Below are 26560 nucleotides of genomic sequence, written 5' to 3'. Positions count from 1 at the left end.
GACCACTAAATATTTTTGCCATTTTTGGCTTGGTCAATTTTTTTTGCCCAAGGTTGGGGATGAAAAAGAAAAGGCTAAATAAATCCAAATCACCACCTTTATTTTAATAATTTTATTTTCCAAACAATTTTTTTATTAAACCCAAAATATAAAACATATAAGTAACTATACACTAATAGATAGTTTCCAGTTTAAAGATGAATCGTTATTCATTTCTTGAAAGAAAGAAATCAGTAGGCCTACTATAAGATCAGTTACAGGGTTTTGAAAAGAAAAAGATTGTGATTAAAGAATGCAACGCTTGTATTTTATTCTCACTGATGTTTATGTAACAGCCCCGCCTAGTTTTCCAACCTTCTCAATCTCTGTTGGAGGGACTGAGATTGTCCCTCAGTGGATGCTGAAGGTTACCGCGTGCGTAAAGCGCGCGCTCGGATGCTGCGCTCACACGCGCATTGCTCACACTCCGCTTGGACTCTCAAACGGATATGGGTTGCTCCTGCTAAGTGCAGTTTAAAACCTCCACAAAACCAGGAAAGGCATATTTATATCATGTTCACCTTCTTTTAACCACCAAAATGAAATTACCCCGTGGAAGTAGTGTTCGTGCTCGCCGGTTTACAGTGGTTGTATCCACCCGTGGAGCTGTACTTGAGACAGAAGAGAAATACAGTTACAGTCGCTCGGTTGGACAAGTGTATCCGATGGAGAAAAGTGGATTTAAAATATAAGAAACGGAATACTTCCGCTCTTTGGATGAAAGCTGCGGTTTGAAGGTACAGCACGGCATCTTCTCTTGTTCGTGAACTAGTTATTTCTGTACATGAATAATTAGGAAACAGTTGAGCTGCTAATTAACAGATGTTCGCTGATGCTGACACTTTCAGACAAACTTTTACTCCACTGCGTGTGGAAAACAAGCCTTTGTTTCAGACGACTATGTGTAAAATCGGGTTGTTATCTTCTCCAATTAATTCAACCTTTTTTCAAAGAGACTAAATTACTGTAATTTATCTGTGTGTGCGATGATGTGTGCGCGGGTGTTTGTTACAGAGAGAGAGAGAGAGAGAGGGAATAAGAGGGTAAGGGAGAGAAAATAAGGATCTAACCCATGATTAATATAGACATTGTCACGGTTGTTTTCAATTAATCTTAACTTAGAATCGTTTAATTTTAGTAGTTTTTATGTTTGGGACAATTATATTATATGTATTTAACTACTGTCTACTAAACACTACAAACTGCACTATGAATGCATTTATGTTAAAGTAATCAAACGTCTCACCATATGCAATATATGATTCAGATGCAAAAGCCAAAGTGCCATCTGAAATTTTCTTCTAGAATGATCATTTTTATCAAGCTTGTATATTTAAGTTCAGTAATTTCACTTAAATGGCAATGAAAATTACCTATTAATTGTCATTTAAGTGAAATTACAGAACTTAAATATACAAGCTTGATAAAAATGACCATTCTAGAAGAAATTTTCAGATGGCACTTTTGCATCTGAACTCTTCATATGAAGTTTGATAGTATAATATTAATATCTATCTATCGATAGATAGGTAGATAGATGTTCACAATAAGTACACAGTAGCCTATCAAATGTTTAAATTTGTTTAATTTTAATCTAAATACATATGTAGAAGTTCCTCCTGTAAACAATTTTATTCTAATGAACAAAAACAAAACAGCTGCAGGGACTAAAGCTTATACTGAAGTGTGTGAGGCTTTCTTTTAGGTTTGATTCAGTTGTTAATGAACACTTATCTAAAGATAAATGCACATCCTGAATTGTTGATTTAAAATCCCATTCAAAACCCAACAAACAAACACAATCGCACATTATTATGAAAGTCTGATATGCGAAAGCATGAAAACACATAATTTCTTCCTCTGCAGGGAGTGTCAACTCTGAGACAGCTTTCATGATCAAAACTGACACTGAGAGAGCTAAAGAGGCAATTATGTGGAAAAACCGATAAGGGGTGGTCCCTTCACACAAGAGTGGGTTACGTCTGTGATTGTGGTGTTTTTGAATGGGTTTTTCCCCCAGCAAAATGCTTTTTTTTACTATCATATTGAACGGTTTAAGTGACAACAACATATTGCTTTTGTAGTTCTGCCTACAGCATTTGTTCATTTACATTGCACAATTGCCGACGAGGCGCTGCTGAGACCCTGAGTGATGTTACATTCAGGGTGCGGCAAGGTTCAAGCGTTCTTGCCTCTGTCTTTTCTCTTACATATCTTTCTGATTTAGTCAAATTAAGGCAATTAAGGCAGTGCAAATTGACAGGTGTGATGTGTTCAAAATGGAATTTGACACATTTTAATATGTAGCCAGGCACTTATAAAAATTTGATATGATAAATATATTTCTAGGATGACGTTTGGAACCTTTGTGACTTTCTTTTATCGGTGGAACGCCGATAAAAAGATATTTCGAGGAGAAAAATCTTGTTTGTCCATACAGTGAAAGTCAATGGCATCCAGTGTTGTTTTGGACCCCATTTACTTTGGACATTTTTAAAAAATCCCCTAAACTGTCTATTTAAGCTGTACCTTGTCCCTTCCATCTCAAAGCCATAATTAACAACATAGAAGATAACTTAAGAAGACAAGTAGACTAAGTTTGAGACTGAGAACAAATTCTGAGTTTGATATCATTGAGATGGCCACAATAGGTTAAATTGTCATGAAATGCAAATTCATTTCATCCATTTCCTCGTTATGGGCTATAATACATTTTGTGCTGAGCTCTCACGAATTCTGCAAAATCTGCTAAATATTGAACAAACAACAACTGCTCATTGTGCGGTTTCCTTTTTCTTCTCAATTTGCAGAGACAGTATACTTATTATTGAGCTGATACTGCTTATGTTTCTGTATGTATTCTTGGACATCGTTCAAGGGAAACAGTAGGGAGGGAGGAGACTCCTGTCCTAGTTAGTCAAGTCACATCTAGAGTTCAAACACAGGCTTTTCAGGGCAGCTAAGCGAACTATCACCCATAAATAAAGGATAGACTTTACACAGTGTACCACGCAGCGCAAGGCCACAGCCCTGAGCTTTCTAGTGAAAGCTTCTGCTCAGGTGTTCCAATAAAAGACTGATGTTTCATGCCAAAACTTAGTGAGACATGCTGTGTAATCTGGTTGATGTGATAAGACGTGATGACTGGTTGACGTGTTTTGTATCACTCCCCGTGATACAAAACATGTGACTTAAAAAAATAAAATGCTGGATTTTTTTTAATAAATAAATTTCTTGTCTTCGGTTCTAGAGTCTCAGCTTGGCTTCAACCATCTGATGGAAGTCTTCACGGAGTATGCCTATAATGAGAGCTTCTTTGAAAATGAAAATGGATCCCGGGACTTCAATGCCACGGAAGAAGGGGGGCGGCATCAGTACAATTATTACGCCATGCTTCTCACGCTGCTCATTTTCGTCATTGTCTTCGGTAATGTGCTGGTGTGTATGGCCGTCTCTAGGGAGAAAGCCCTGCAGACCACCACCAACTACCTGATAGTCAGCCTGGCTGTGGCTGATCTGCTAGTTGCCACACTTGTGATGCCATGGGTGGTTTACCTCGAGGTAGGTTTCAGCATGATCGGATCCTTCCTTGTTGGGAATGCTAAAATGATTTTAACCATGAACCATATGTAGTTTGTAATAATGCAAGTACAGATTATTCAATTATTTTCAACTGATTAGATTGTAATTTCTTTCGCCATCTTCTTCATAACTCATTAGAGTCAATCTGGGCAAGAATGAACTAAGAAGAGCTGCAGGCACCATTGTCTTAAACCTCATTTTAGCCAATCAATTTGCAGTAGCCACAAGCACATGTCTAATTCTTGGATGTCTGATCCTAGCCACGGGTTAGTAGTTATTTTCAATCAAGAGAAGCCTCCCTTGTGGCATGTCATTGAGCCAAACATATTAGCAAAGCTATCAGATTGCAAGCATAATCCATAGGTTGAAATGTGCATAAAGATCATAATTTTGACTCATGTTCTTCTGAGATAAATGCAAGCAGGTTGATTGTGTGATTTTAAATTGAGCTCTGAACAATGGGTTGAAAAAATGTGACACTACTGTACATATGTAGCACATTCAATTTACAGCCTTATTATATCTCCCTGTATCAAATTAGCCTTTTGATATCTTGTGATGTGTTGTTTTTCTCTTAAAGGGCAGCATTGAGTAACTGCATTCTCAGTTAATAAATCAAGGTCATAATTTATTTAGCTTGAATCATTTGTACGCGTGAACAGAACATTAAGGAGTGCTACTGTGAGATGGATGAAATTAAATTTCTTATTATTGGCTAAATAAAAATTGCTTTTGGTGCGTTGCTAAATGAATGTCCTCAATATTATTATTAGGACAGATGAGATCATCATTCCAAAAGACGTTTTTCGTAAACAACTTCAAAATATCTTCAGAACATGATGAAAATGTGTCATGAAAAGGAACCTAACTATGCTAGCAAGAAATGACCAATTGAATCAAGTGCTTTAGCTTAGCTGCAGGGTTGGGCCAAATGCAGTTTAAAAAATGTCCCCCTTTCCGTTTATTAAAGGGTTAGTTCCAAACCCGCAAGACCTTCGTTCATCTTTGGAACACAAATGAAGATATTTTTGATGAAATCCGAGAGGTTTCTGACCCCTCCACAGACACAGACAGCAATGCAATTACCACTTTCAAGGCCCAGAAAGGTAGTAAAGACATTGTTAAAATAGTCCATGTGACTACAGTGGTTCACGCTGTTCACGTTGTAACCACAGTGCAGTGCTCCTGGGTTCTATATCAGAACGCCGGCTTTGTATTGGCCAGCTCCTGCGTCAGCATCACACGCATGTTTCGTGGTGCTCACGTGAACAGCGTCGACCAATTGGCGTCGGCGTTCTGACGTAGAACTCAGAAGCGCTGCACTGTGGTTACAACGTGAACAGTGTAGGAGACTGAAGAAGAAATCCTTCAATAAAGACATTATTTTTGTTTGTTTTTTGCGCACAAAAAGTATTCTCGTTACTTCATAATATTAAGATTGAACCACTGTAGTCACATGAACTATTTTATCAATGTCTTTACTACCTTTCTGGGTCTTGAAAGTGGTCAGAAAGGTCACGGATCTCATAAAAAAGATCTTCATTTGTGTTCTGAAGATGAAAAAAGGGTTTGGATTGACATGAGGGTGAGTAATTAATGACAGAATTTTCATTTTTGGGTTGAACTAACTCTTAAATATGAATTTGAATTGAATAGTAATTCAAATGAATTTGAAAAGTAATGGCAGGATGAATTTACTGATTTGCAATTCAACACAATCAGACTACAGAGGTTTCAACTGATTAGACCTAGTGCCACAATGTCCACCACATTGTTTTTAGACTTCAGATCAAAATTTAAATTTACTGATTATATAACTTAGAATTAATTACAATATTGCAAGTTACTTTGTCTATTTTTCCTCCAAAAGCTAAATTAATTTAAAATAGCAGAATCAACCATTGTGCATCTCATTAGTGTTTCATTCCTGAATGAATCAGTGGTGTTTAATGAATTGTTTGAATTGATTCAATGATTCTCACTCATTAAAACAGTTATTTGTCACCACCTACCAGCATAACGATGTAACTGGCAGACATAAATGAATTCTAAAAGAAACCTATATCTGAAATAAGTTTGTTAATATAGCAATTCCATCCATCCATTCTCCAAACCACATGTCCTTTAGGGTCACGGGGATGCTGGATGCTGAATACATTAGACACTATTAAATCTTTTCTCCTTAAATTCCGAAATTAAATTGGAATTTAAATGCATTCTCAGGTCATGTCTGAATGCCACACAACTCTATCTGTGCCCAGCAATTTAAAAAGTTTCTGTTTCTCTCCCCTCTCTCTCCCTCTATTAGTGCAAGGACATGTTTTGATCACTAGCGATGTCTGAGAATGATAGCGGTGAGGCTCATTTCATCTTAGTTTAGTGATATGGTGATGAACTGATTCCGGCAACTCACAGCCGCTTTCATTAGAGGTGTCAAATAATTCTTTAATCAATGACAGCGATGCAAACTCCAAAGGCAGGGACCTAAGACCATCAAGAGCTTTCTGAGTCCCTCGGCTTGCCTGAGGACACGCATTAATCAGAGGAGGCTCAGAAAGCTCTGCCAGCCAACTCAGGAGATGCAAACTGTGGATGAGGCTGACCTGTGCTATATTGCTTCTCTCTGCCAGTTTTATCAATGAAACCAGAGAAAATGCCAATATTTTATTGCTTTAAACATTATTGTAGTGGCTGAAGCTGTTGCAAATCGACTCCCAGACTTTCAGACGAGTATAGCAAGTGACTGTGGTGTTACCATGGATATTTATAATCTAAAGATACTGTGTTAATAATATGCAGTGCTTCTGGCAAGTAACTAACTATTGCACATTTACAGGTAAACAGTAGGTGTCATGATTCCTGTCTTGTGTGGACTTTTGTTATTTCCTGTCCTGTGCCATGTTTTGTAGTCCTTTGTAGTTTTTCTTGTTTATTAGTCTCCCCAGGTGTTTCTGATTAACCACGCCTCCTTGTTATCTTGTTTAGCTTGTTTGCCTGTGTATTTAAACCTCTGTGCTTCAGTTGTCGTTTGTCTGTCGTTGTAGCTGTTTCCATGTTCCTGTCCTGAGTTCCATTGTTTGCCCTGGATTACCTGTTTACTTTATTAAAGTAGTGCTTGCATGTGGATTCTCTCTCCGCTTCATTCCTGCCTCAACGTTACAGTAGGTTTGCATTCAATAAGCTGCATGTCTGTCCTCCTAGGTGGTGGGAGAGTGGCGGTTCAGCACAATCCATTGTGATATCTTTGTCACCCTGGATGTGATGATGTGTACAGCAAGCATACTCAATCTATGTGCCATCAGTATCGACAGGTAGGTCCACTGCCATTACAAGAGTCGTCTAATGCTGACCAAGACATAATTTGGTTGCTCAGAGGGACCAACCTCAGCTTTTACACACCTGAAAATAAACTACATTTGGTGCTGAGGTTGTTATATATAGACAAATGATGAGAACTTCATTGTACATCGTCACTTACATGAGCTCAGAATAGTAAGGAATACTTGTTAGATCAATAGAGGGTTCATACGAAACGTCTCTATTTATACAGTAAGTAATCCGATATTAGAAAGAAAGAATAGAAGGGAGTACAGAGATCATGGGAATAACCAAAAATAATAGTCACATGATTACAGATATATTAGGAAAATCATGTCCAGAGACATGTAAGAATATGAAACCGGTCGCATTTTAAAACAACAATTAATCTATTTTTGTCTGGTATCTCCCACAGGTACACAGCTGTAGCCATGCCTATGTTATACAACACACGCTACAGCTCTAAAAGGAGGGTCACAGTCATGATTTCTGTCGTTTGGATTCTGTCTTTTGCTATATCATGTCCACTGCTGTTTGGACTCAATAATACTGGTAAATATGGACTGGGACAGTCTATCACTGTTCAAATGTTTGAGATCAGGACAGTCTATCACTGTTCAAATGTTTGAGATCAGTAAGATTTTTTTTTTTTTTTTTTTTTTTTTTGAAAGAAAGAAATTAAAACTTTTATTCTGTAAAGATGCATTAAACACATTTTTTATAATCTTTTAAAAGCTTTCTATTTCAAAAAACGCTGTTCTTTTGAGCATTCGTTTGCTTAAAGAATCCTGAAAAAATGTATCAGTGTTTCCACAAAAATATTAAGCAGCACAACTGTTTCCAACATTCATGATAATGACACTGAAGCTTTGACATTACAGAAATAAATTGCATTTAAAATTAAATTGTAATTTAAATACATTTAAACTGTAAAAATATTTCACAACATTACTGTTCATACTGTATTTTTGATCAAATAAATGCAGCCTTGGTGAGCTCAAAAGCATTAAAATAACCTTACCGTCCCCAAACTTTTGAACAGTAGTGCACTGTTAAACTTTGTAATCCAATTATTCATATCTGATTAATTAATCAGTGTAATTAATTTTATGTATCTGCTGAGAAATGTCTTTAAATGAAGATAAAGACATTGAATTATTGTGGAAGACGAGTAAATGATTGAATAGACATTATAAAAAGAATCCTTAGAAGCCAATATACTGCTTTATATCTATATTAAGTTTATTTCCTACTGTGCTTAACTCCACTTTGCTGCATTTTATATTCTACATGTAAATTAATAACCATAAGGAATATGATCGCTAAACTCTGTGCAAACCTTGTCCTAAGCTTGAAAAATTGGCTTCTGCTTAGAAATATTATTATGGTACAATGTAACAGTTTGCACTTAAAGAGCTGAATTTACAGAGTATTAGTGTCATTATCTTGCATGCACACTGGTGTTAAGGGCAGCTCAAATAAATTAGGTCACGGCTTCATTTGAAAGTTATATTAGAGAAAGTAATATAATCAGCATTCTTCTGCTTGACTGCTTGTAGTGGGAGGATGGGGGTCAGGTACTCGTGGGCATGAATCACACTGCAAGATAAGTTGGGCGCTTTGCACTGTTAGATACGCATATTATGTTTATTAATGATTATTAATATTTGAATCATTTTTGTACCCAACTCAAAGTCCTGTGGTGTCACCAACATGCAAAAAAGAAAAATGAAAAACATCAGCAGGACATTATATCATAAAGAGAACTCCTACAAAGCACCAGTGTGTTAAGCGCAATTCAAATGAATCTTTTCTTGAAAACTGTATCAAATGTTTTTCAAAATCATATGAAACCATTGACTCCAGTGCCATGTGGCAGACAGTGCCATTTTATATATATATATATATATATATATATATATATATATATATATATATATATATATATATATATATATATATATATATATATATATATATATATATATATATATATATATATATATATATATATATATATATATATATATATATATATATATATATAAAATGTGTTGAAACAAGTGTACTGATTGTTTGAAAAACTAGACAAAAACTTATAATGTAACAATGTTGGCATCTTCTTTCCTAGCTCATTTTCATTGTATTTTCTGTTACAGACACCCATGATGATGCTCTGTGTGTTATCGCAAACCCTGCCTTTGTAGTGTACTCCTCCATCGTGTCCTTCTACGTTCCTTTCATAATAACGCTGCTAGTATATGTGCAGATCTACGTGGTACTGCGAAAGAGACGGAAACGTGTCAACACTAAACGCACATGCCCAGCAACGGACATGGATATGAGCTCGACTATAAAGGTGAGAACAGCTGCTTGATGACGAGTTGTGAAAGTTTCTACTTGCTTAGCACTCAAGTATAGTTTAGTGAATTGGGATTGTTAAAAAACTGCAGTGTCAAATGAATTTCATAGTAATTCATCAGCACTGTAATTCCCATTAGCAGTGTATCAGTGATGAGCAGGTGGATAGTAATGAATAGTAGTACATATTTCAGGTTGTGCATCTGTGATCATAGCTTGTCTAGAATGACCTTTTCCTTTTTTTCTGCTTGTATTGATTCTCCCGACATACTGCAAATCAATGCAGGAAATGACCACTGCTTCATAACACTGTTATTATAATGCATTGTTAGTCTTTGCATTGTTTTACACAGTGCAGTGACATTCAGGCTTCTCCATGGAGCGCATGCCGCAGCAGAATAAATTCAATATAGCATTATTCAAAGAAACTGATAGCTTATCTACCCATCCTAAGCTTCTTCAAGGGCATCAGTGCATTATTGAGAGCCATTTGTGTTTAGGGAGTTCTCATGCTGTGTCCTGATGGCATAAGTAAACATCACTTCTCCTATCAGTGGTTTGTTGTGACTCCTCTAAAGCATTCTGATGTGAAAACAGGCTTTAGATCAACATCATGTTTTTTTCAGGAATGCTTTCATTTTGAAGTGCAAAATTCATACGTATCCATCTATATAGCAAGTTTCTTGTTTTCAGAACACTGAACTTTTGGGTTTAGACCTAAAATGAGCTTTAGATTTACCACATATCCATCCAAAACGAATGCTGTGTAGACTGAGAATGCAAAGCTTTAGCAATCATCCTTATGTCGAGCAGGTAATTTAAAATGTTAAAGGATTTGGAAACTTTTCCTGCGCATTACCTATAAACATGATCTATAAGCTGACATTTGCACACAAAAAAAATAGTAATGTAACCGAATGGAATTACTAACCTTGCAGTTGCATGTTCCTCCGATTTGTATAATTGCAAATAAATTTAAACTGAACCTGGGGCTGGACAACTAATTCCTTTCTGATCTAAATCTGTCAAAACAGTCTGGTGTTTCTCCCATGTGTGTTTCAGAAATGCACTCATCCTGATGATGTGAAACTGTGCACTGTGATCGTCAAGTCCAGCGGGAATTTTCCTGTGAACAACAAAAACGTGGTACAGCCAATTTTACTCTTGCTTTCAAAATATCGCTCACAGGATTTTTGAGCTGCTGCTTGTTGTATCCACCAGAAGTATTGATGACAGATGACATTTGAGAAATGACAATGTGTCAGCAAATATTAAATGTTAATCTCTGCACCCACGGTTAACTTTATATGAAGTTATATTGACTGAACCAATAAACAAGTTGTTATGAAATGAACTGTTTGATAGAGTAAACCATTTTTGTTTTGTAGGGGATTCGTTTCTTTTTATATCAAGGCTTGGTCATGTGCACTTCAGCTATACATTTAGCCAAAATTACTTATTTTTCATCTCTTTTTTTTGTTAGATCTTCATAAAGGAGGTGGTAAACAATGGGGACGACATCCAAATGGATGAGATCACAAACTTAAACCCTCCGAAACAGAGGAAGCAGGATCAGTCTGCTGCAGGTCAACATCACAGCAGGCTGGTTAGCTCTAATGTAAGAGAGACTGACATATCACCCCCATTGCCTGAAGCTGGTGTCAAACCTGAAAGAAATGGCAACACCAGCAATATCACAAAAGTGGCCAAAGCATTTGAGATCCAGGTCTCCCCCACTGGCAAAACACAGACATCGGTCAAAACTCTTAACAAACGTAAAATCTCCCAGCAGAAGGAGAAGAAGGCCACTCAGATGTTAGCTATTGTCCTTGGTAAGTGTGTTATGTTATTTGATGTTACAATACTTTAAAGGGGACCTATAATGCCCCTTTTTACATGATATAAGTCTCAAGTGTCCCCAGAATGTGTCTGTGAAGTTTCAGCTCAAAACAACACAGATCATTTATTATACATTTATTATACCATGTTGCCAATGCACATTTTTGAGTGGAAGCAAAAACATGCTATAATCTGTAAATGCAAATGAGCTGCTGCTCCCAACCCGCTTTCCAGAATAGTGCTGTGCCTTTATAGCTCGTGCCTTGGATAATCTGCCAAAAAACGAACAAAACACCTGTTTGGTTTGGATTATCATCTCTATCGCGGTGACATTGTACATGAGCGGGGCTTGTTCCAATGTGAGGTGACATTGGAGTAATTTCCTGAACGGCTCATTTTGAGACATTCGCGGTCATCCTGGGACTCTATGCCAATTTTTTTTTTTGCACACTATATAGTAGGTGTTGTACGTCCCAGGAATTACACAGCGACTGCCACATGTGAACGGAATGATTTTTATTAACAGAGCTTTATTTGCCAACACTACATATCCAGTATTCGAACAGCTCATGTGTATATTCCTAGTACCTGTGCACTGAGGGAGAAGGACGTTCTTAAAGAGCCCAACACTTTTAAAGTAACATGTTAGAATATACAAATTATATTGTACTTCTGTACAGATCATTTATCACAATGATCTACATCCGCTTCCTTTAGATGAAACTATCAATCATAGAAAGAGAGTAAACATACTTAACAATGATCAATACTAGGGTATGACATTAAAGGGTTAGTTCACCCAAAAATGAAAATTCTGTCAGTAATTACTCACCCTCATGTTGTTCCAACCCCGTAAGACCTTTGTTCATCTTCGGAACACAAATTAAGATATTTTTGCTGGATCACTTCTCCATAGGCTGCTAGGTGACCGAAACTTGCTGGCCCAGAAAAGTTATTAAAGAGATCGTTAATATAGTCCATGTGACTACAGTGGCTCAATCTTAAGTATATCAAGCGACGAGAATACTTTTTGTGCTCAAAAACAAACAAAAATAACGACTTTATTCCACTATTCATTTCCTTCTCTCTGGGCCTCTAGTTGGTTCACGTAGTGTTTTTGCGCTGCGCGTCTGTGTTACACGTCACCACGTAGGCTCACTATTGGCCGACGCTGGTCATGTGTGTGATGCGTGGTGACATGTAACACAGACGCGCTACGCTAAAACACTACGTGAACCAACTAGAGGCCCAGAGAGAAGGAAATGAATAGTGGAATAAAGTCGTTATTTTTGTTTGTTTTTGCGCACAAAAAGTATTCTCGTCGCTTGATATACTTAAGATTGAGCCACTGTAGTCACTTGGACTATATTAACGATCTCTTTAATAACTTTTCTGGGCCAGCAAGTTTCGGTCACCTAGCAGCCTATGGAGAAGTGATCCAGCACTCAGATTTCATCAAAAATATCTTAATTTGTGTTCCGAAGATGAACGAAGGTCTTACGGGGTTGGAACAACATGAGGGTGAGTAATTACTGACAGAATTTTCATTTTTGGGTGAACTAACCCTTTAACTTGATCAACAACCAAGAACATGAATTACTTCCATTATAACAGTGTGTCCATTGCATTGAACAACTGAACAATAACAGATGCAAATCACAAGATGATCTCTATATGCATGAAGAAAACACATCATAAAGAATGATGCTGACAATATGGAAATGACCATAATCAACGCATTTATCCGGCATTCAGAATAAGAACCAGAGTGTCACTGAATCTCCCATTGATGGAACTCATTGTTGGTACCTTGGATTCGGCTTGCAAATACGACCTGAACGTGTTTTGTAAGGTACATTACTGACCTTAGTGGGAGACTGTACTGTGTGCTTTGTCAAGTCAGTAGGTGTGGATTCTGGTTGTGGAAGGTGTATTTGTGGTGAGTGTGGTGTATGGGGAGCTAAGTCCTGTATGTGTAGTGGTGCTTTGAGAGTCAACGTTCTCTGGGGTGAGCCGTGATGGAGGGGGCTCTGCAACAGGAAGGATGTGGCGTCAGTTCCTCCTGTATGTTCTCCCATTGCATTGGATGGTATATGAGCGAGGCTCCTTATTCACCTCTTTTACCGTGCCAAGGCGCTCATATCCTTTCGGCGTTTGCATTCTGACAACTTGTCCCTCTACCAATGGCTGCAGTGGATGACTTGATGTATCGAAGTATCGCTTTTGGGTCATCCTCTTAGTAAGAAGCTGTGCAGTGACTTGCTGGGTATGTTTTGGGGCTGGTTCCAACAGTCTAGAATTAACAGGAATGGCTGCGCATGTACAATCCTAAGCGTGCATCTCGGAACACTGACTGTTTCTTCTAACCGTGTCTGTTGTGACAACAGGCGTTGCTCAGGGGAACCCAACGTCGAGTCACGGGGAATGTTTCTCAGATTCAGGAGGTTAAGGAACACATCCGTGCCATCTCTGCGTGATTTCTCCATCAAAAAGATGATGCGCTCATATTACTTATGAATGGGAGAAAGTGCAGTAAAACTTTATTTTAAGGTGACGTTACTACATGTACTTACTCTAGTAAGTAATAGTAAATTATGCATAATTGTAAGTAACTAACCCTAAACCAAACCCTAACCGTAACTCTATAGTAAGTACATGGAGTTAAGTAATATTACTCAGTACTTATTTAAGTACAATGTAACTAGGTCACCTTAAAATAAAGCGTAACCGAAAGTGCAACTCGCAATATGACATAAGTCACGCCTTCTAAATAAAAGAGCCAATCGCAATCGGTAAAGTCATTGTGTCACTGCAACTGCCATTAGAAGAAACAGTCAGTGTTCCGAGATGCACGCTTAGGATTGTACATGCGCATTGGCTGGTCTATAGCCTGGAAAAATACGCTTTTTTAATGCTATGCGAGCATAAGAAACAAAATTTTATGAGAAAGTTGTCAGATTTCAGTGGTGATTTCAAATGTAAAAATGAATTGTAAGCTTGCATTTCAAAGATGGCCGCAGAGTGAAATGACCAGCCTGACAACAGCAACACTGTCTCAGCCAATGGTGTGACTCTGGGGTTGGTACTATCTGATTGCCTAACCAATAGCAGACAGACTATGTGTTCTGTTTAATTTTTTTGCTGTTAAATGGTTAGATAATGGTGCAAAAAATTAGACACTTCAGCTTTAACAACACTGTTTGTTTTCATTTAACATTAAAGCTGCAGTCCATAGTTTTTCCTCTTTGTCGCCATCTCTGTTCGAAATCTGCAATTACAGTTACTCGCGGAATTATCAACTTTACGTGGGTTGTGCCTTGGCATGGCACAGCGCGGATGAATCCAATGTTTTGAGGAGAATGTGCGGCTGTCAGTCACCGCGCCGGTGTGGAAACTGTCATTCGGAATCACAGATTCTACTTTTTGGAAGTATGACCAACATAAGCATTTTCACTGGAAAATATCATATGAACAAGTAAGTAACATCCACTTTTGTTCTGACCAACTAAGGGAAAAAAAGCATTGCAGAAAATCGTGCTGATTAAATCTAACGATTGCTTATCATATCACGACAAACCGTGCAAATTATACTTTGTTCTCAAATTGTTAATGTTAACAACATCAGCATTGAGTGACTACATTTAATGCCCTTCCGATATTTATCCTTGTTTTCGCATGGGCCCGGTTGCAGTCTCTTTTTTTCTGTAGCCACTCAGAAGTCCGAAGTCTTTTGCATTTTACAACGGGTGAATCTCTAGTTGTCACTGGTGATTGTCGTTTGAACCTTTCTGGATCCGCCATCAAATTGATAAGTTTGATTATATCAAGTGCTGTGAGAAAAGGCTATAAATCTCCACCTCCAACATCCTCACATGCAACATAGCCTACTAACCGGGAAACCTTCTTTATGTGTACAGATGTGACGTAATGACGCAAAGACATGCTCGAATTTCCCGTGGAAATCCACCAGTACCACTGGAATTAAAAACATTATTACAAGCTTACCCGTTTTGAATCGAGCTAAGGCAAGCAGACAGTTTTGAACACTGGCTGGTTGTGTATTTGCTCAAAAAATTATTTTGGATCATTTTTAACCCAAAAAAGTTACGGACTGCAGCGTAAGACATGGCATTTCATCTTCCATTTGTTTTATTGAGCTGCACAATACTACATGACATTAAAAACATGTCTCTGGGAGTCACGTGACGCAAGATGGCGGAATAGTTGTGTTTCTGCAGAGCTGCTGTGGAGCCCTTTGATTTTAACTCTTTCAGTCTGATAAGCCTTCCTTAGTCTGTGATTCTGGGCGTTGCTGACACAGTATGTCAGAGAAAAGACTGAATCTAAATTACACATGCTCATAAGACGAAAACAAATCAAATTTACCGACTCCTGCGCATACACCTGAAATGGCGGATGTATCATTAAACGCTGGCAAATTGGATGCGCTAGCTAAACGTATCACCTCGGAAGTACTTGCAGGAGTAGACAAAGCACTCGAAAACAAAATTGGTCCATTGATGGAGAAGCTCTCCGTGGTGACGGCGCATGTTACTGAGGTTGAAGGCCGCGTCGCTGGAGCTGCAACGATGAAAGACATTGTTGCCAGAGATAACGCAGATCTGGTCAAGATGAAGGTGACTCTTGAGGTAGCTCTTGACAAAATAGATGACTTGGAAAACAGAAGCAGGAGATGCAACATCAGAATAATCGGCCTACCCGAGGGCGAGGAAGCCACTAACCCTGTTCTGTTTTATAAAATCATGGCTGCCCAATTTGCTGAATATCGACGTTAAGCCTGGCCAGATTAAAATAGAACGCGCGCACCGTGATACTGAACCTCCACAATTTTCAGGATAAAGTCAGCATTTTACAGGCTGCTCGAGCTGCCGGAAAGCTGCTGTACAAGCAACATACCATTTCCATCTACGAGGATTTTTCGGCTGCAATCATCAGGAAAAGACAGGCATTCGACGCAGTTAAAAAACGTCTCCGCGAGAAGGGAGTGGGATTTTCCATGATTTACCTGGCGGTCCTTAGAGTGCAGTATGATGGCGCCAAATTCTTCAAACAACTGAGTGACATGGAGGATTTCTTGTCCAACCTGCCTGCCTCTACTCCTGCCCACCAGCCTGACACATCCCGTCCCGATGCGGTTAAATTACTTTAAAACCAGGTCAATGTTTTTCAAAAAGGATCCGAAGGTTTTGCTCCTAAGCAAGTTTGACGTTCTGTGGAAACAAGACTTTGATATGTATATTAACAGACTTCCAAGTCAAGGGTAACAAATAAGGGATACAGATGGAGGTTTCATGTTTCACTTGTATGATTGACATGTGATGTGCTTCCTCCCTTTGTTCTTTTCTATTTATTTGTTTTGAATAATCCCTGTAATGCTTTAAAAAAAAAAAAAAAAAAACTTGTCTCTGCAAAACCCCTGAATGAAACTGTATATATATAAAGCACAGTTTCTTAACATTGCCCACCCAAATATTTTCTTCAACATCTTTTTTCTTTATTTTCAGGTGTATTTATCATCTGCTGGCTGCCGTTCTTCATCACACACATTGTGAACACTTACTGGCATGTCCCTCCTGAACTTTACACTGCCTTTACGTGGTTGGGCTACGTGAACAGTGCAGTCAATCCCATCATATACACCACTTTCAACATTGAGTTTCGCAAAGCTTTTATTAAGATTCTACACTGTTGAGAGAGAACTCGCTTCAATGGAGCAGAAGGGATGGAAATAATACCTCATCTGCAGTGGACACACTGTAAAACATTATTTAAAGAATCAAAATCGGATCCCATGCGGACTATGGCCTGGGGGCGACATCGCTTGCATTTCACTGAGATTAAAACTAAAGGAATGTATATAAATTGTCTGTATTATAAAAATGATTTTGTTCCAAGATCATATTGCCCAAAAAAGAGAAGAAAAATGCATATAAAATCCCTGGGGGAGATGGGGCTTTTTAAGCAGTCTCTTCAGCACAGACAAATATTGTTGTTTGGAATACAACTTCAAGCAATGCCTTTGCTTATCTGTTTGTCAGTATTATTTTTTTATTTGATTATTTGCTCAGAAACTAAATGCAGCTACAGTAGGTGGAAATGTTAAATCATGGTAGGACATGCAGTACTGCGATACAAACAGATGCTTTGTAGTAGCCAATAGGCCATGCATTGCATGGAGGTTGTAATTTTTTTCTGTTGAAAAGCTTATTGATGCCAGTCATGTCTGCAACGTTATGTCCCACATTTATAATATGTTAGATGTTCTCTCAGCAACTAACAGCAGGCAGAAACCTTAATACATTCAGCCAGGTCATACTGTAATTTCTGTACAAATATCAAAGCATTTGTGCCATGCCTACAGCAAAGTGGATTTAACATTTAAAAAAAAAGCAAAGTATATCATTTCAGTAAAATGCTGAGATTTTCAAACATAACAACCTTGACCGTCGTTTGTCAGCGTTCCCGATGGAAGCATTAACCATTTCGGTTCCTTTTTTGTCTTGGTGGACGATAAGATAATACTGACGGAGTAAAAGGGGAGAATAAGGATGAACTGCATGCAGTCCCTGACGATTGGTTTGTGTGGATTGACGAGAGCATCAGCCAAATGTGTCAGCAAAATGAGTGTAAATTTAATTTAAGGTTCCATTTGACTATTTATTATGTTTATATACGTAGCTTTTCATGCTTGATATGACACACCTTGAATGTGATGGGCCTGCCGTTGCAATGTAATGCATGTTCTCATGAGATGTATGTTGCACAGTTATATAGGCTTATATGAATAAAGTAATTGTGCACTGGCGGTTTACCGTATCATGACAGATGTTTTAGTGATAGTGACAATATCTGCTATCCGATAGCAAAATCTTTGATTGTTCATCATCGTAAACCTTGCGAGAGCTTTGGGGAAAGACTTTCCTGTGAATTTTATGGGGTAAAAGAACACTGGAGCTTAAATGAAGTTCCTCTCTGGCCTGAGGGTTGACTCAAATGATGTGGCACAGAACATTTGATATGAATGCATGTTCTGTGGACAACACGATGACATTAGCCCCATGGCAGCCATCTGTGTACACAGCTGATGATCAACACACTGCTTTTTGTTGGTTATACACACACCACTACACTGCTAAACTTTGTGTGGTCCAGAACTTCAGATGTGCATTTTGAATTCAAAATCCCTTGAAACAATGTTAAAGTCCAAAGCCCTTAATCAACCCACAACCACCCTGAGCCGTGACGTCGTAATACAGCAGAAAGAGAAAAATATCCATTGTATTCTTTCAAATGCCTTCACAAAGCCTTCTGAATGGCTGTCAATGGAGAAACATTACGGTCCAGTTACAGCATCTACTAGCAGAGGAAAACTGTAGGCAGAGTTTTTCAATAACGATTCTCCACTTTCCACTTTTAAATTCTTGTAAAATCTTAATTTAAAAAAAGTTAAATTATTTACTAATATGTTGGCATTAAGTGTATCTTATAACATAACAATAAATGCATCACAAAGTAAACTTCAGTGTGTAAGGTAAAGGGACGTTATAAATGATCATCCTGCAGTGATTGTGAAAAACAAATCACTGTCAGAACTCCCAGGGTCATCCGTATAGACTTGCATTGAAGGCCTTAAGATGAGATTAAATCTGTGGTGCTTGACCCTCAACGACGGGGTGTAGGGCACTAATCAATCATTGCACATTTCTAAATAAAATCTGCCGAGAACATTTTTCACCACTTGCTTGCATTCCAATCACAAATGCGGATGGATGGACGTGCTGTAAATGAAGTCTGTGAATAATGATTTTGCTCTGACAAATGAGAAACACTTGAGCAAAGTAAACCCCACACTTGACTTTTCAATAGACAGATTAAGAACTTAAAATTCTTCATGCCTCATTAGCTGACTAAATTACCTGTGAAAAATAGCGTCAGCTTGGTAAATTGCTCTAAATATTCCTGGAAGGAAACTACGACATTCCGTGTAAGAAACGTCATGAATCTGGACAGTTTCTAATTAACAAAATTGCTCATTTGATACCCTGCAATCAGGTCTACTTTTCTTGCGAGTCAATGAGGAACAAATGCAAAGACAGGTTTCATCATTAGACGAGGCATTCAACAGCCCTTGATTGCTGTCGGCACTTAACAAGAAAGGGGTCGTGGATGGGAAATTAAGTCATTTTGGAAATGTGAAAGGTGACAGAAAGTGACAAGGGAGGAAAGGAAACATTTATGAATCATTTAAGCTATTCTACAAGAGCTAAAAATGTAACCATGTGATACAAAAATGTAATACAAAATGTAAATGTATTTATTTATAATTTTGCCAACTGCAAAAAAAATTGGCACAAGTGTGTATTCTTATTGGAATTTTACTATTTCACCCCCTTTTCCTTTAATTAATCTATTAGGTACACAAAATAGTTACACTTAGGAACTTAAGGACAAAAAAGTCCCCATTGAAACCCATTAAAACTGCAATTTTTAATCCCAGGGCCATTTAACCATAGATATCCATATAAGGCTAGATGTCTTAAGGCGGAGTCACTTCCGGCATCACCGGCGGCCATCTTGCCACAGGGAAGCTGTGAATTAAGGTGAGTGATCAGCACGCACACAAATCCTCTTATCTCGCTGAAATCTTGACGGATTTACAAACGGTTTGGTTTCTTACAAACGTTATTAACGTGGCTATAATTCTTTCATATGGAAGTCCATTGTTATAATTATTAATATGTATGCAGTGTCATAACTACATCTCTGACGTTTATAACAAACCAAACCGTTTGAAAATCGATAGAAAATTGAGCAAGTTATGGTTATTTAAAAGTACATGCACCATGTTACGAGTGAGTGAGCTCCCTGTGGCAAGATGGCCGCCGTGTGCGGACGTCGACCTCCATTGGTCAGCAGCGCGGACGAGACATCTAGCCTTTATTATATGATATCTATGATCTCTAACTATAAATGATGCAATCTTTGTTAAAGGCACACTATGCAAGATTTGTACCTTAATATAACAGCTTCGAAATCATTACGATGGTAAACGAACTCATAGTAGGGCGAATCATCCCGATAGCAAAGCAGGGGGGCAAATCTCGCGAGAATCACGACTTGCTTTACGGCACGACGTCACATACATCAACAACATATGAAGCAGCCTCTATGGAAGACACTAGCACGCATTTCAGACGTGAATCATGGCAGAGTCGACGAAGAAAGCGCGGTCGGAAGATGAAAAGAAAACGACGGCTCTGCGTGAGTGGTATTTACAACAGCAACGTTAAATACATGTACTCCACAGCGACTCTAGGGGTCGCTATTTGAGAAAAACAGAAACTGCATAGTGTGCCTTTAATAGACTTTCATTCTGTTGGCAAGGCCATTTTCTCAGTTACTCAAATACTCACTTTAATACTGTTTTCTGCTTCTGCATATTATAGAGCCAATTAGATCAATTATACAATGATAATTTTGTGGTATGATGTCAGAGTGTGATTTGTATGTGGTTTGTGTGTGTGGGGGCGTGTGTAATATTTGAGAGAGAAAAACTCTACCGAAAAACACAAATCCAACCACTGTGTGCACCAGTGGAGCTTTGCTGGCATCTAATGGGGAAAATTTGGTACTTCGCCCAAAAAAAACAATCTTACTGGAAGCTAATTTTTTGAGATATCAACCTCACGTTTGAAACACTTTTATTAAGTATATATTTTGTAAGTATCATACATTATTATTTAAAAACTTAAACCTCCATAACCCAGCCAAGGGTTTTCTTTAAAATGAGACCAAACTTACATCTGTGCTCCAAAACATCAAATTTTTATGACAGTTTTTTTATTTTTTATGGACCTCAGAGAAACTTTTTTATATTGATGCACAAGGGTTAAAACGTAGTCATTCACTTTACTAATTCAAGCTCGTGCAGCATGTTTTGGACTAATTTGTCTCTTCAAGTCATCTCATTTGGATTTAAATCTTTGGGCTGCTGGAGATGTTGGGCTGAGAATGAGTTCTCAAGGCAAGAAGAGAGAGAGAGAGAGAGAGAGAGAGAGAGAAGGAGGGAGGGTGTGTGATGGCTCCCAAAGCACTGAAGCTATAATCACTTGCTTGGCATGGTAACCCCCACTCCTATGAGCCCAACTAAAGAGAATTAAGCTGGACCAGCTGAGCCACAGGCAGGTGCTGTGTTTGTTTTTCTGATGTGTTAATAAGAGTGCTCATGCTGCCTACTGGACCATACGCCACACACCCCACCCAGTCAAACTACACAGCGCTGATTCATTTAACAGGGCAGTGCTGTCAGGAATTGCAAATAGAAGTCATTTGTCCACACAATTATGTAATTATTTGAGGAAATAGCACTGAACCTATCCCTTCGGCTTAAAGTAAAACCTTGTTATGATTTGAAGGGATTTTTGATCGACTAGAGCCACCACATTTACATTCATTTCTAAGTAAGCACATTTCTACTAAAGCACTTTACAGGAAAGTAGGTTAAATGTAATTACTTCAGTAGGGTAGGATGGGAAGATGCCCCCGTAAGAATAATGTCCATTTACTTTTAAATTGTAACATATAGAGAAGTTTAACTGATGATGCATCAGCCAATGAGTTAAGGAAATATGTGCTAATCATTGCACAAAATGTGATGTCAGACTACTTTAGTAGTCCATTTTAATGTGTCCACAAATCGTCATTAACAAATAGGGGAAAAAAACTTTGATATTCAGCATAATACAGCGTCACTAATTTTTAGACACACTAAATCTCACAAATGTTAATATTCAGATAAAATTACAAAAATAAATAGAACTTCTTGTAGCCATTCATTAAATGTGTTGAGGTCATTTATAAAATATGTTTAGAATTATGTATGAATAATAATAATTATTATTTTTTTGATGCACAGAAATGTGATCGACGGAACTCTTTGTGAACTCTTTCGACGGTTTGTGTTTTGTTATATTTGATAAAACGTGTTGATTTTACCGCAAAATACAGTTGAATAAGTTGATTCTTACAATAAAATGTCGTTTTGAAGCTCTTTAAAGGGATAGTTCACCCAAAAATGAAAATGCTGTCATCATTTACTCTTCCTCAAGTGGTTCCAAACCTGTATGACTTTCTTTCTTCTGCTGAACACAAAAGAAGATATTTTAAAGAAGGTTGGTAATTAAACAGTTGCTGGTCCCCATTGACTTCCATAGTATTTGTTTTTTCCTACTATGGAAGTCAATGGGGCCCATCAGTCGTTTGGTTACCGACTTTCTTTAAAATATCTTCTTTTGTGTTCAGCCGAAGAAAGAAAGTCATACAGGTTTGGAACAACTTGAGGAAGAGTAAATGATGACAGCAAATGGTCACAGAGCCGCATGAATCGATCTCTTACGCTTTAAGTTTCAGCACAAAATAAACATGAATGAACATCTGAGGGTATGCTGAAAAAAACAACACAACTTACTGAAATATTTATTCTCTCATGTCCAGTCAGTGTTTCAACTGTGGAAAAACTTCTATTTGTTATTTAAAGTTTGTTTGAGCAAGTTTTTAAAAAAAACATACAAATCACAATTTCACAATTATTCACAAAAGTTTTGGAATAGATAAAGGTCCATTTCCACCTGTTCTGGATTTAAACAATTACATAGTTCTGGCATGAAACTCATGAAATGGTGCAGGCTGATAGGTCTTTAACTTATTGGTAGCAATCATGTCATTAACATATTGGTTGCTGTTGCATCAGCGGGCAATGATCTTGCTGCTCAAATTCAAATACTTGGCATTGTTTGCTGTTAAAGGCCTGTAGCGTGCTTTCATTGCTTACAGCAATGTCTGTAAATGTATTGGCAGTAGCAAGTCTCAGTACTTGCTCTGCAGCAGCAGCGTAGCAGATCTATTCCGCCAAGACCAAATACATTAACATTGCCATATCATACCAATCTCTATTACCATACCAATCTCCCGAGAGCTGTCATGACAAAACTTAAAATTATTTTAAATTACATAAAAAAGTTATGACCACTAAAATTACACCTGACAGCTAGTGATCATTTCTGTTGTGTCTAAAATAGAAAGCTTGATAACTCCAAACAAGAGTTAGATTTTAGATTTTACACAGAATGAGGTTGGGCAAAGGACAAAATATTAAGCTTAAACTAAAGCAAACAGTCTGCAGAAAGTACATGGCAATCGCCATGTTACAGGGTGATATATGACATTTTAGAAAGACATTTATTTTTTACATTTTGTTTGAAGTTGCATTTAAAATACACACCAGAGAGAGCAAATTAGGTTGGCCATGACACTTCTGACAGTAAGCCAGCCCTCTGGATGTGATAAATGTCAAAAACAATAATTTGATTGTGGCAAATACGGTATGAGCAGCTGATGGACTGACCTGAATGGAAGAATTTTTTGATTTAGAGGAATTCCACCAAATTTTGTATACACTGCAACCAGTTCAGAGTGAGTTACAATAATTTATTGAATTGGGGGAAAACGTGGATGAAAAGTGATTGAAAGTGAAGTCATTATTTTGTCCAGCATGTGACAAGATCAGTGAAGGACAATTGGTTGTCTAGGGAAAACTCCTTGGTGTTCCAAACATCAGGAAGTGAGTGATTAAGGTCGTGTACAGGAATCTTGTCAAGGTTCAGTTTAAGGTAAAGAGAAGGCATCCATGTTGTCCATGTCACAATGACAAACTCCCTCTAAAACTCCCATATTATTAACACGGCTTTGTCATGAAATTTGACATTAACCTCATTCTATCATACTTCAGTGTTGGATAAACAACAGTGCCACAAAATCTGACAATACGCACATCTCTGAGGAATTCTGAATCATATATGCAGAAGTTCTTTATCTTCCGCAAGGCGTTCACAAAGCCAGTTTCAATCAACATGACGAATAATCTGTAAACCATTATTTCATATACCACAACATTTGGGAATGAACCCTGCATCAGCATCTTTCACCACTACACTCCCAATAAGGTGATTCAGAGGTTTTTTGGATGACGGATGGTATTAGGTAGAAGAAAAAACTTCTTTTGGATCTGTCAATAAAAATGTTCTGAAACTGCCCGGTTCTTGGCAACAACAAAAACATCTTTAATATAATATGAAGCAAGTGTTTATTTTCCTTTGGCATTGAATTTATTGAAGTTTTCATAAAATAATAAATATAATGGTATTTGTTTGCTTTCCAGTGCCAAATGATTCCTTTCAGTCTTTTGATGTCTTTAAAAAAAACAAAAACAATTCATGACATATTCAGTAAATGCAACTCAAACATATAACGTACATGGACTGAAATCCACACAACCATAATTAATGGGGTGGAAAAAGACACACAGGTCCCTATTTTAACGATCTGAAACGCAAGTGTCAAAGCGCAAGTAACTTTGTGGGCGGGTCTTGGCGCTGTTGCTATTTTCCCAGCGGGATAAATTACTCTTGCGCCAGGCGCAAATCTAAAATGGGTTGGTCTGAAGTAGCTTCATTATTCATAGGTGTGGTTTGGGCGTAACGTGAAATAAACCAATCAGAGCGTCATCTCACATTCCCTTTAAGAGCAGACGCGCTTTGTTCTAAAGCGGATTGCTATTATAACAGCGAATTTGCACGCAGACGCGCGCCAGGAGCGGTTCACAGCCAAGGAGAGCAACGCTCTCGTCAGGGACGTTGGGGATGGAGAAACCCACCCAAATTAACTTCGGTTAAAAAGGTGTATGATAATTTGGGTAAATGTGTAAGCTAGATGTATGCTTTTATAATAAATTGTCTATCTATCTATCTATCTATCTATCTATCTATCTATCTATCTATCTATCTATCTATCTATCTATCATAATAATGTATGATTTGCAAAAATGAAAACTGCTGCTTCTGTGTAGATGAGAGAATCAAAGTGTATGCGCGTTGTGAACACGCTACATTGATTATGGCCAAGCATGCGCCCTTAAAATAGCATATGAATTCATTTTTGCAAATCATATTATTACAAACGATAGATAGATAGATAGATAGATAGATAGATAGATAGATAGACAATTTATTATAAAAGCATACATCTAGCTTACACATTTACCCACATTATTATATGCCTGTTTAATTTGGGTGTGTTTCTCCATCCCCAGTGTCACTTCTCTCTCTTTTACGGCCGTGACGAGAGCGTTGCTCTCCTCGGCTGTGAACCGCTCCTGGTGCGCGCCTGGCAAATCCGCCGTTATAATAGCAATACGCCAAGGAAAAAGCACATCTGCTCTTAAAGGGAATGTGAGATGACGCTCTGATTGGTTTATTTCACGTCACGCCCAAACCACACCTATGAATAGATTTGCGCCGGGCGCAAGAGCCATTTATCCCGCCGGGAAAATAGCAACAGCGCCGAGACCCGCCCACAAAGTTACTTGCGCTTTGCGCTTTGACACTTGCGTTTCAGATCGTTAAAATAGAGCCCTAAACTATTTTTTCCTGGTTAGTGGCGCAATTGTTTTCTAAACCTGCAAAATAGCATGAAGGAACGTTTGCGCCGGAACACGCCTCCTTTTTTGCGCTGAACCGCCCAGGGAGCGCAAGTTCATTCCCTAGTTTAGCAACGTGCTTCTGTGGAGGGAAAAGCGCGCTTTGCGCGGGTGCAAAATAGGAATGATACATGCGTCAGTGTACAAAGTCAATTGCGCTGGGTGCAAGATAGGGCCCACAGTGTGCCTTACTGTAGCAATTATAATGTAAACAAAATAATTATTATGGCAATAGATAATGTGTTGACACTGAGACCTGTCATTCTCTGGAAGTGGGTTTCAGTGCATGCTGGGTGAATAATCAACCACTCATTAGTAGAGCTGTCTATGTGCTTGCCTGAAGGACCCAAAAAGACTCTTTGAGATGGTACTGTATTTTTCAGCACATTTCTCTGGATGTGCAGTCTTGTGTATAAATGCATTTTTATCAAATTTGCTGTGGAGATTTAAACCTAATCCGCATATGATGCTCTTTGTTGCATTAGCAATAGTCCACAGGGGATATTTTGAGCTTTGGTAATATGAACGTTTTGAAGCTTTGAAGAAAAATGTCCCTGCAAAAATTCCTCTCAGGATCAAAACACTAACAACTATTTCATTACATTAAATTGAGGATATCTGACAAGTGTAAATCACACAGTGGGAAGCCTTCTCTTAATCTGCATTTGTTGTAAACGTGCACACAGGCATGCACACACACACACACACACACACACACATACAATACTAAGCAGAATTATTTATAAATTATTATTTTACTCACTTGGAATTCGAAATTCGAAACTTGAAATGATCTTATACATCCATTTTCAAAATTTATGTAAAATCTCTCTCCAAGAGAAAAACGCCTGACAACATGCTGTTACA

At 38.0% G+C, this 26560-nt stretch overlaps 1 protein-coding gene across 1 annotated transcript; it reads left to right on the top strand.

Annotated features, from left to right (window-relative positions):
• The first annotated feature begins 385 nt into the window (after positions 1-385).
• drd2a (dopamine receptor D2a) lies at positions 386-17965 on the top strand. Its single transcript, XM_084127102.1, has 8 exons — positions 386-776; positions 3290-3600; positions 6823-6932; positions 7355-7491; positions 9099-9298; positions 10363-10446; positions 10784-11132; positions 16665-17965. The coding sequence occupies exons 2-8, from the start codon at positions 3316-3318 to the stop codon at positions 16850-16852; spliced, it is 1353 nt and encodes a 450-aa protein (XP_083983228.1). The 5' UTR covers positions 386-776; positions 3290-3315; the 3' UTR covers positions 16853-17965.
• Positions 17966-26560: the final 8595 nt, after the last annotated feature.

Source organism: Abramis brama (genome assembly GCF_963993115.1).
Source record: "Abramis brama genome assembly, chromosome: 10".
Taxonomy (NCBI): domain Eukaryota; kingdom Metazoa; phylum Chordata; class Actinopteri; order Cypriniformes; family Leuciscidae; genus Abramis; species Abramis brama.
This window is presented reverse-complemented; position numbering and strand designations above follow the sequence as displayed.